General features: G+C 41.2%; 1 protein-coding gene across 3 annotated transcripts in view; it reads left to right on the forward strand.

Moving 5' to 3' along the window:
- The window catches only part of CORO1C (coronin 1C), a 90,050-nt gene that overhangs the window by 68,954 nt on the left and 9,190 nt on the right, over positions 1-11,906 (forward strand). For all 3 annotated transcript variants that reach the window (XM_017879736.1, XM_017879737.1, XM_017879738.1), the window contains 4 exons: positions 4,334-4,463; positions 8,142-8,323; positions 9,627-9,746; positions 10,887-10,991. In XM_017879736.1, coding sequence (XP_017735225.1) covers positions 4,334-4,463; positions 8,142-8,323; positions 9,627-9,746; positions 10,887-10,991 — 537 coding nt within the window. The remainder of the gene's footprint in view (positions 1-4,333; positions 4,464-8,141; positions 8,324-9,626; positions 9,747-10,886; positions 10,992-11,906) is intronic.

Genomic DNA, 11,906 nt, shown 5'->3' on the forward strand with positions numbered 1-11,906 from the left:
AGACTGGATATTCAATTTCTCCTTATTTTCTTCTCTACTTTCACCTAAGTCTTGTTTATCTTTTAGAGGTCACCTCCTCAGGGAGCCCTCCTTGGTGGACCAAGCTTGATTAGCAGGAAGCTCATTTCATAGTAGTGCGGTTGGCTTATGCCAGCATAGCACTGGTTGCACTGTGTGGTTCCTAGTGAATATACAGGCAATAATAACAACTAACACCCAGTGTCTGCCTTACGCCAGGCATTCTTCTAAATGTGTCAGTTTCATGTTACCATGTTAGTCTTCAAACCGCCTCACAGAGGGCAGGTTCAATATTAAGTCCTGGAAAGGTTAGGTGAATGTCCCCAAGGTCACACTACTGATATGTGACTGAATCAGGAATTCAGTCACATCAGTCTGGCCAGAGCCCATCATCTCAGCCCTGCTATGTACTGTCTCTGCATTCTGGAGGCACTATGTGTGTGTCTGGCTCTGTGCTGAGGGTTAATTCCTTAAATCTTTTAGCACACTTCTCAGGCATAGGTACTAATGTTTTCTCTATGCAGTGATGTTTGCCAGGATCATCACAGTAAGTAGCCCAGGCAGGATTTGAACCAGACTCTGCCTGACTCCGGTGCTCACTCTCTAATGCTCTGTATCACACCACTTGGATTTGTTGTCTTTGATTTTCAGTCTGATAGAAGTCTCTGCTTTCTGTTAGACCATCAACTTCTGAAGAGCAGGGCCTGTATTTAGTTACCCAGTACTAGATGGGTTACAATAGAATTTATTGTAACTCATTAAACATGTTACAAGAAAGAGTTAACCAAGGTAGTAACATGGGTTAGGTGCTTGTCTTATGTGCATAAACCCAGCTGAGGGAACCATTAAACCAGCTGGAGGTGTGGTAAAGAAGGAACACACAGAGTTTCTTTATTTTAAAAATTAATAAATGTTTTGCTTCATCATTAAAATTTTCTTCTAATCCAGGAAAAGATGGGGAGAAGCTAGAGAAAGGAAAAGGTTGAGTCCCCATTATGAGCTCTGCTTCTGCCCTCATATTTTAAGTTTGGAAATGCTCATTATAACCAAAGCCTCCCATCACTCCACGTCTCATTAGTAATTTGGAAAATGCACTGGCTGTGCTCAGAGTTAGACACAGAAGCGTTTTCAGTCCTTGCGAGGAAACCCAGCAGGCCATGGTTGGGGTGCCATCTGGAGATCGAAGGTAGTATTACCACTCTGTCAGTTCTAAGTGGGGTCACAGTGCATCTTGCAAAATGCATTTCCTGTTGAGTCACTAAAGTCCCATTTCATAATTGTTTTTCTATCGACTTCATGCTTTGATCAAGTTAGTAGTCACTGTTTTCTGTGTGTTCTGTTCAAAATGTCAGTCCTGCTTTATATTCAAATAGTCAAGTTCAACGTGGAGTTGTTTCACTAATCGTAAATTCTTGAATAAAAATAGTGCATATCAGGATGAAAGCTAACATGCAGTGCTGGAGGAGAGCAGATGCCCACATTCTCCACAGGGGAAAGAGGCCTGGGTCAAGGTCTGTTCCGCAGAGGGAGGGAGAGGGCAGGGTAGGTCATCCTTTTCCTTCTATGCTTGTTCACACCTGCCTTGCTTAAAATTTGCTGAATGATGGTGGGGCTTTGGGGAAATTAGGTGATGTTTTAAACTTGGGCCCTCAAAATGCAGGTTTATTTTTGCCATGATTTGCATAAGGGGTTATATTTAGCCTGGGCAGAATTGAGCTGTAAAAATGAACAAATCACTCAACTCATGACCTTTTCCCACTCTTCAGAATGGCAAACTTTTCTCATTTTTTGCAGGACAGTTGAACTGAGCTGAACCCTAAACACTCATCCAGTCTAGATCTCTGCCTTCCACTAAGCAATTGAAAACAGACAATTGTTTGTCTCCTTGTTTAAAGTTCCCACAAAGGAAAATTCTGTTTCTCACGTGTTCTAGTGTTGAACATGATTTTCACTGAGAAGTTCTTAAATTTTCATGAGCTAGTTCCTCAAAATCATTTTCTGATGGTAAATTTACTTGTTTTAATCTTCATGTAGAAGATAATGATTTTAAACTTTAGCTTTTTAATAAGCTTAAATAATATTTAATATCTGGTCTTCTGTAGGGTTCTTGATGCTACTCAGCTTACCTGTAACTCAGCCCTTTTCTTAGAGGTTGTTTGTTTCTTAACCCTTTGAAACCTTTCTCTTCCATTGTTAAACGTAAAGTCTTTCATTCCTTCCACTCATACTTTCCCTGTCCCTTTCTCCGTCTGTGCCCAGGCATGTCCCCAGTTAAGATATGGCGAGTCTTCTGCATGTCTTCACCAGTCAAGAGGATTTTTTTTTAAGTCACAAGTTTTATTGCGATATAATTCACATATAATTCACTCATTTAAAATGTACAATTCACTGATTTTTAGAATATTCACAACCATCACCACAGACAATTATAGAAAATTTTCATCACCTCAAATAGAAACCCAAATCCTTTAGCTATCACTCCTCCACCTGCCTCCCTCCACACTCCCCAATACTAAGCAACCACTATTCTGCTTTCTGTCTTTATGGATTTGCCTCTGCTGGACATTTCACATACGTGGAATCCTGCAATATGCGGTCTTCTATGTCTGGCTTCTTTCACTTTGCATAATGTTTTTAGAGTTTGTTCATGTTGTAGCATGTATCAGTATTTCATTCTTTTTTATGGCCAAATAATATTCCAGTGTATGAATATGTCACATTTTGTTTAGCCATTTATCAATAGATGGATATTTGGGTTGTTTCCACCTTTGGGCTATTACAAATAATGCTTCCACGAACATTCTTGTACAAGTTTTTGCATGGACACATAGTTTCCATACTCTTGGGTATATCCCTAGGAGTGGAATTACTGGGTCATATGATAACTCTGTTTAATCATTTGAGGAACTGCCAAGCTGTTTTCCAAAGTCTGCCACCAAATGGTGGTTATACCATTTTACATTCTCACCAGCCACGTACGCAGGCTCTGATTTTTTCACATGCTTGTGAACACTTGTTATCTGTGTTTTTGATTCTAATGGTCATGAAAAGAGCTTGTGGTTTTGATTTGCATTTCTGTAATAACTAATAATGCCAAACATCTTTTCATGTGCTTTTTCGCCATTTATATGTCTTCCTTGCAACGTCTATTTAGATGACTGGCCTATTTTTAAATTGGGTTATTTGTCCTTTGGTTGGATTCTGAGAGTTCTTTATATATTCTAGCTATAGGTCTCTTATCAAATGTATGATTTGCAAGTTATTTTCTCCCATTCTGTGGGGTTTTTTTTTGTCACTTTCTTGATAGTGTCCTTTGAAGCACAAAAGCTTTTAATTTTGATGAGGTCTAATTTATTTTTTCTTTTGTAATATTTTCTATAATACATGTTATAAAAATATTAAGTGTATTTTTATTTTCCAAGTGTAAAATTATAGAAAATATGTTTTAAGGCCGGGCACAGTGGCTCACGCCTGTAATCCCAGCACCTTTGGGAGACTAAGATGCGCATATCACAAGGTCAGGAGATCGAGACGATCCTGGCCAACATGGTGAAACCCTGTCTCTACTAAAAATAAAAAATTAGCCGGGCGTGTTGGCAGACACCTGTGGTCCCAGCTACTCAGGAGGCTGAGGCAGGAGAATGGCGTGAATCTGGCAGGTGGATCTTGCAGTGAGTCGAGATCGTGCCACTGCACTCCAGCCTGGGTGACAGAGTGATACTCCGTCTCAAAAAATAAAAAATAAAAAATAAAGAAGAAGAAAAGAAAATATGTTTTAAAAATTACATCGTCCCATCAAGAACCACAGACTTAGCTAAGTGTCTTCATCCCAATCCTTTTCTTGAGTGTTTCAATCATTTTGTATTTTTCTTTCAAGTTTGTGCATGCTTCTAACTGGAGAGTTTTGAACTTCACAAGGAATTTAGAATAAAATCCCAAATAATATTAAATAAAAGCTGAGAGGTAATGTTTTGCAGTCTTTGTTGGTATCCTGATCTCTGGTAACATATTACATTTTAAAAACAGCTGATACTTGGGAGGCTGAGGCAGGAGAATTGCTTCAACCTGGGAGATGGAGGTTGCAGTGAGCCGAGATCGCGCCACTGCACTCCAGCTCGTTCAACAGTGTGAGACTCCGTCTCAAAAAAAGAAAAAACAGCCTATCACAGTCATTTCACAACATTCTGCCTTTCATCCACATATCACTGTATGTTCTGTTTATATAGAGCAAATCTTTAAAGTGGATGGTCACTGTAAATGTGATAATGAAAGGCACTAGCTTTCACGTGGATCATCTTTCTTCCTTCTCCAACAGGTATGGCAGATCCCAGAAAATGGACTCACGCTTTCCCTGACTGAACCTGTGGTGATTTTGGAAGGCCACTCAAAGAGAGTCGGCATCGTGGCTTGGCATCCAACAGCCCGCAATGTGCTTCTTAGTGCAGGTGGGAGCTGAGCTCAGCGGTCCTCCCCTTGTCTTCCACTCTTGTGGCTCTCTGAGCGGGGGGAAGGAAATGTGTTTTGGTTGTGTGCTCTATGGTTTTAAAGCAGATTATTAGGAAACCATGGTGAAGAGGATTGGGTGAGGTGCACTGCTCCCCCAGCCCACACACATACTTGTGTGTGTATATGCATGCATGTGCGTGTCTTTCAAGGCCACTTTGACAACCTGAGGAAAGCTATGTATTTCCTGCTATAATTTCAGCAGGTTTCATGGTTCCTGCCAGGGCCCTCCATGAACCATAGTTTTGTTTATTTCTGATATGGTAGAAGGTATACTTGGTTGGGAGCTAGAAACCCTGGGTTCCGTCTGTGGTGGTGCTGCTGGCTTTGGGAGACCCCATTAGGCAAATACGCTCCTTCCTTTAAAAAAAAAAACTCATTTTCCCCTGCTATACAATTAGTATATTTTAGTATATGTTCTCTATAGTATACACAAAAGGAAAAAAAAATCACTTTTCATCCCACCACTCAGAGGGAAGATCATTATTACTTTTTTGATGTTTCTTTCTGAAAGATATTTCTGTGCACATACATAAATTATTTTACACACAGAGATGGGTTCGTACACTTTACACATGGGCTGCTTTCTGTACTTGGTGGTACGCTGTGACCCTTTTCAAGTGCCATTAAGCACTCTTTCTATTTTTAATGACTTCATACTAATCCATTTTCTGGGTATACCTCATTTTACTTGATTAGTCCCCTATTTCTGGACATTAGTGTTGTACAGAAATCTTTTCCTTTATCTAAAATTGGAGATTTCATTTTCTTTTATGAAAGCAATACAGAGAGCATGAGGGAACTTTGTGGGGTGATGGAAATATTCTGTATCTTGATCATAGTAGTGGCTACATGAGTATATACATTTGTTGAAACTTACCAAATATATGCTTAAGATAGGTGCATTGTATTGTATGCAAATTATACCTTAATAAAAGTGGTTGCCAGGCGCAGTGGCTCATGCCTGTAATCCCAGCACTTTGGGAGGCTGAGGTGGGCGGATCACGAGGTCAGGAGATGGAGACCATCCTGGCTAACATGCTGAAACCGTGTCTCTACTAAAAATACAAAAAAAATAGCCGGGTGTGGTGGCAGGCACCTGTAGTCCCAGCTACTCAGGAGGCTGAGGCAGGAGAATGGCGTGAACCTGGGAGGCGGAGCTTGCAGTGAGCCGAGATGGCACCACTGCACTCCAGCCTGGACGATATAGCGAGACTCCGTCTCAAAAAATAAATAAATAAATAAAATAAAAAATAAAAATAAATAAAAGTGGTTTATTTAAAAAGTGATACTAATGTTAGAGATAGAATTTTTAAAGGTCTTTCCCCTCACCAGTAAAAAGGAGTGGGGGCAGTTCAGTTTTTAATCGGGAATACAGAATGTTTATGATTCACAGTGAGTTACATAAAAAATTATAATGCCAAGTACCTATTGAAACTAAGGCCCACTTTTCAAAAAAGATGCCATGTTTTTTNAATAAATAAATAAAATAAAAAATAAAATAAATAAAAGTGGTTTATTTAAAAGTGATACTAATGTTAGAGATAGAATTTTAAAGGTCTTTCCCCTCACCAGTAAAAGGAGTGGGGCAGTTCAGTTTTAATCGGGAATACAGAATGTTTATGATTCACAGTGAGTTACATAAAAAATTATAATGCCAAGTACCTATTGAAACTAAGGCCCACTTTTCAAAAAAGATGCCATGTTTTTTATAGTCACCATTGACTATACTTGGGAATGATTTTTGATGTTCTATTCAGAACCTCAGTCTGATTAAGGAGAGGAAAAAAATTCCAGAGCTGGAATTCCATCATGGAAAATTTCCTGCTACCTTTCTCATCAAGGCTCAACATAGGGCAGCAGCAACAGACTGGTCTGCATTCTCCCTTTTACATGTGAAGGAGAATGGGTGATTGTCGTGTTCTGCATATTTTTAGACTATGTGATCCAGCTGCCGGGGCTGAAGTTACCTGTTTGCCTATGTGTTTGCCTATGAGGAATAAGGCAGAGGAAGGTTCAATTGTCCATCCCAGAGCTTAGCTTCAACTTTTTTGTTTGTTTGTTTGTTTGAGATGGAGTTTCGCTCTTGTTGCCCAGGCTGGAGTGCAATGGCGTGATCTCGGCTCACCACAACCTCCGCCTCCCGGGTTCAAGCAATTGTCCTGTCTCAGCCTCCCAAGTAGCTGGAACTACAGGCATGCGCCACCACACCTGGCTAATTTTGTATTTTTAATAGAGACGAGGTTTCTCCATGTTGGTCAGGCAGGTCTGCAACTCCTGACCTCAGGCGATCCGCCTGTCTCTGCTTCCCAAGGTGCTGGAATTATAGGCGTGAGCCACCGCGCCCAGCCAGTTTTCTATTTCTAACCCTTAGGTAACTTAAGTATCCTGGATATTAGTGGCTGTTTTTTCTAAATGATTTCAAAATTGCTTTATTGGCAAGAATCCACCTCTAGGATGTCCTTCCCGTATTTTGCTTCATCCTTGAACTAACATCCTAGGAGCAACACATGCTGCCTCTTTTTTTTTTTTTTTTTTTTTTGAGACGGAGTCTGGCTTTGTCGCCCAGGCTGGAGTGCAGTGGCGCGATCTCGGCTCACTGCAAGTTCTGCCTCCCGGGTTCACACCATTCTCCTGCCTCAGCCTCCCAAGTAGCTGGGACTACAGGCGCCCGCCACCATACCTGGCTAATTTTTGTATTTTTAGTGGAGACAGGGTTTCACTGTGTTAGCCAGGATGGTCTCCATCTGACCTCGTGATCCGCCCTTCTCGGCCTCCCAAAGTGCTGGATTACAGGCATGAGCCACCGCGCCCGGCCAGCAAGCAACACATGCTGCCTCTTTTTAAAGGGGCCTGGAGGCTTGGGGCAGACCCTTGAAGGAAGGAAGGAGTTGGTGAGCTGAGGTGGTGACTGAGTTGACATCATGGGCCTCGTTCAGAATCCGTTTCTGAATCCATGTAGCTACTTGATTACAGTTTGGGCTTCTCACCATGATCAGAGCAGTCTTGGTCTATTTTTCTCTTCATTTAAAGGTACAGATCTGTTGTGAGCAAACAGGCCTTACTCTTGGCTTTTTCCCTTCCACTGTTGCACCATACTTTAATATCCCAAAGCTGTGTCTTAGAGCCTCACTGGTTTGAATAACCTGCCACCCAGAGTTTTTATTGAGTGCCCTAAACAGTTATTTAAACCTTTTATTTTTAGTTTATTTGGCAGAGAAATAAGCTATATTCACCCTGATGCTTGTTTTACTAGAAAAGGAAACTTGAAATCACTTGGGTCTACTAGCCCAGTTAACTCTTTAAAGAAAATAGGGTTCTGCTTTGGTTTTTTCTTTGTTTTTGTTTGGTTGATTGTTTCATATGAACCCAGACTTAACAAGTTGTGTTTTTACTTTAACACTTTTATTTCTTTTATACAAACTTTTTCTTTGTCACTTCAGTTTTTAACTCTCTTAGTAAGTAGGGCCTCTAGTAGGGTCTCTGACAATCAGCCGCATCTTTTCTCTCTCTCTTTCTCTACATATACATGTATATATTCTCACTGTATCTGTAGTTTTCTGAGTGTGTTGTATAGGTGTTTCTAATCTTCTCATCTCTGATGGTTTTGCCTGTTTTAGGCTGTGATAATGCCATTATCATCTGGAATGTAGGAACAGGGGAAGCCCTTATAAACTTGGACGATATGCATTCAGACATGATTTACAATGTGAGCTGGAACCGGAATGGCAGTCTGATCTGCACAGCTTCCAAAGACAAGAAAGTGAGAGTCATTGATCCCAGGAAACAAGAGATAGTTGCTGTGAGTATTCCTAGTATGAAAACTCAGTAGTCGGGGCACTTGAGTGAGGGTGTGAGCTCTCTGCTTTTTAAGGCAGGCAGCAGTACTGGTCAGTGGGACCCTGTTGTGTGTAGACACCAACTGTGAATAAGAAAAGGCTTATAAAGGCTTCTGTCTCCCCAGTTGTGCTTCTCTCCAGAGTTGTAAATTTTCCAGCTTTTACTCAAGTCTCTCACTTTGTAGCCTTTTTTCACAAAGAAATAGTTTGTATCAGTTCACTAGAGTCCTTAAGAGTTTATAAGTCTTGATCAATTAAACCAATTGGCTGCATTCCTGATTTTGCAGCTTAGTGTTGAATATTGATGAATCAGTTCCTCACCCTTTTCCAAACACAACTGTTAAAGATGCAACAGGTGGCCGAGCATGGTGACTCACGCCTGTAATCCCTGCACTTTGGGAGGCCAAGGTGAGTGGATCATTTGAGGTCAGGAGTTTGAGACCAGCCTGGCCAAAATGGTGAAATGCTGTCTACTAAAAGTAAAAAAATAAAAAAAAAAAAAGAGCCGGGTGAAAAGCAATAGGTTCTCTCATCAGCTCAGTGTCTTAGTTTCTGCCAACCAAACTGGACCCCAACAAAATCACATACCCTGACAAAAGATGGACATTCGGGTCTTCAGTCAGTGTTGAAACTACACGTAGTGAGTCTGAGAACACCTCACTTGCCATACTCTGAGGCCCTTACTGGGATGTGGTTCTTCTTTGGCAGCATTTCTTTTCAAGAGTTGGGTGATGATAGTAGCCGGTGCTTACTGAGCCCTGGGGACTTGCCCAGCCCTGTGTAAAGTGTTTTCTCCACCCGACATCTTCCAAGGGTTGTCCTAGTGCATTCATTAAACTACCAAGGTCAAGGAAGGGGTCAACTAGACAAGGCTTCTTTCTGCCCTATGATATTGGTAGAAATGGTAGGGCGTACCTAATCTCCTTACGTTATTATCCTCTTGAGAAACAAACATTTGTCAGGGTCCTTTCATGTGTTTGATTTTCCCAGTGCATAGACTTGGGTTGGCAGCGGGATATGGTGGAGAGAGTGAGGCTTCTGAGTCAAATCCTGGCACTCTTGCTGCCTCACAGAGCGGCCTTGGACAGATCACATAGTATCTCTTTGTTTCCTCATCTGGGGAAGGGGGATGGTTAACACTGACTTCCCTCCTACACCCAGGTGAACCTGAATGGCAGTGGGTGAAGTTGGATCTATGCCCGAGTTTCCCCACTCACCTTGTCTTCTTGCAGTTTAATGTGTGGCATGTGCCTTTTTGCTCTCCAGGAGAAGGAGAAAGCACATGAAGGAGCAAGACCCATGAGAGCCATCTTCCTGGCCGATGGCAATGTCTTCACCACTGGGTTCAGCCGCATGAGTGAGCGGCAGCTGGCTCTCTGGAATCTGGTACGCCCTCCCCAGCTTTTCTGCTTGCTTTCACTTGAGTTTTCTGTCTGTTCTGAGCAGGTCTTCCGGTGAGTAAGTAGATTATGGGATTCTTAGTGTAGTTTTCTAAACACCTGCTTGTCTTAAATTGGATGTAAAGTTCTTATCCTCATTGGAGACTTACTGGTAAATGTATTTCAAAGACATACTTTTGATAATCCTGAAGAGGCTGTTGACTATATTTTTTAAAAAGAATGAAGAATCTAGTGTTTTGGATTTGGGAAATAAGTTCATATTTCATAAATAATACGATCAGTTGTCTAAATCAAAATAGTCATGCTTGGGAAAATGTTCATAATTAGCTTAAGTGGGGAAAAATACAACATACATAGAATCATCTCAATCTCAGTGTGTACATGTGTGGGAAGGAAATAGATCAAAATGATAATAGCTTCTGCCACCCACTGGGCTGTAGGATTTTGGAATATGGAATGATTTTTATGTTCTTTTTTATATCTTTCAACTTTTTAAAAGCACACATATTTTATAATTTAAAAAGTACTTTTAAAAAATAAAATAGGGTGGGCGCAGTGGCTCATCCCTATAATACCATCACTTCGGGAGGCTGAGGTGGCTGGATCACTTGAGGCCAGGAGTTGGAGACCAGCCTGGCCAACATGGTGAAACTCTGTGTCTGCTAAAAATACAACAATTAGCCAGGGGTGGTGGCATGTGCTCGTAATCCTAGCTCTCACGAGGCTGAGGCAGGAAAATCACTGGAACCTGGGAGGCAGAGGTTGCAGTGAGCCGAGATAGCACTACTGCACTCCAGCCTGGGCAACAGAGGGAGACTCAGTCTTAAAAAAAGAAAAAGAAAACAGTAACAAAGGATAAGGGCGCTCTCATCATTGTCATGAAATCACACTGATGTATGTGTGCATTATGTTGTCCAATCAGTGAAATTTTTAGTGAATTGGATCTCATTTAGCATCCCTGTTGCTGTTTCCATGTGTGAGTATTGTATGTGCATAGTTCAAACTTCTATTATTCTAGGAAAATGGCTTGCTTAATTGGGATAGAAGAATGTATAATAAGGTTATAAAAATTTATTTTTAAAAACGTGAATATACACACATATATGTATTATTATCTTCCCCCCAGAAAAATATGCAGGAACCAATTGCTCTTCATGAGATGGACACTAGCAATGGGGTGTTGCTGCCTTTCTATGACCCTGACACCAGCATCATTTACTTATGTGGAAAGGTAAGCAGTAATTTTGATGTTTGGTGTTAAATGCTGTCAGTGGAAACATTTATCCTTCAGAGATTTAGAGAGGGGCAATGTGTTGTATCTGTTTAATTTTTCTAATTTGTGTGTGTACGTTATAAGCTAAGGACAGATAATTTGGTATTTTTTAGGTCTTGAGACTGGACTGTGGGCAGCTTGCCAGTTGTGCAGTGATAACACGCCATGTTCCATACTTTTGACTGAAGCAGGGGTTGGGCTGGAGTGTTGGGGAAAACGCACCAATCAGGGTGCTCTTGTGAAAAAAAGAAGACACACTGGTGTTTCATTTTCACCTAGCAGTGCTACCTGATTGGTGATTTTAGATTTATCTGTACTTGTGTCAGGGATGGGCAACCAGTTGGCCACATCGAATGCTGAAATTTGTTGGATAACCCTAGATGAGCATGTGTATACTTAGTACCACACACCATAGACTTGGAAGGAGAATGGTGCTTTGTGGATGCAAACTTTTGAGGGCCTCAGAGACTCTCCAGAGGGTTCTTGTTCCTGGGGGTTCAGTGCTAGGGCCCTGGGCTTGAAGATATGAGGCCTGACTAAAGCTCAGGGGTGATTACAGTTACAGGGAGACTCCACACTGAACTCCAAAAACCTTCCTTCTGCCTTATGAGCTCAGCATGCCTACACTGTGGGTAGCTTTATGATTTCATTTTTGTAAGTGGGAACCTTAGAATTCCCCCCCTTTTTTTTGTAGGCTCAATTTCCCTTAGAACTTTTTGTAGTTGAAATAAACAAATTAATAACAGTAGAGCTGTTGAGGTAGTCCCTAGACCTGTTAGATAGCCCTTTGCTGGGTGGTAAAGCTGGTGATGTTTGCTTTTCATAGCTGATTGAGCATGCTGCAGACCTGCTTTACATTTTTTTTTTTTTTTT

Source organism: Rhinopithecus bieti, unplaced genomic scaffold, assembly GCF_001698545.2.
Source record: "Rhinopithecus bieti isolate Rb0 unplaced genomic scaffold, ASM169854v2 scaffold_11933, whole genome shotgun sequence".
Classification (NCBI taxonomy): Eukaryota; Metazoa; Chordata; class Mammalia; order Primates; family Cercopithecidae; genus Rhinopithecus; species Rhinopithecus bieti.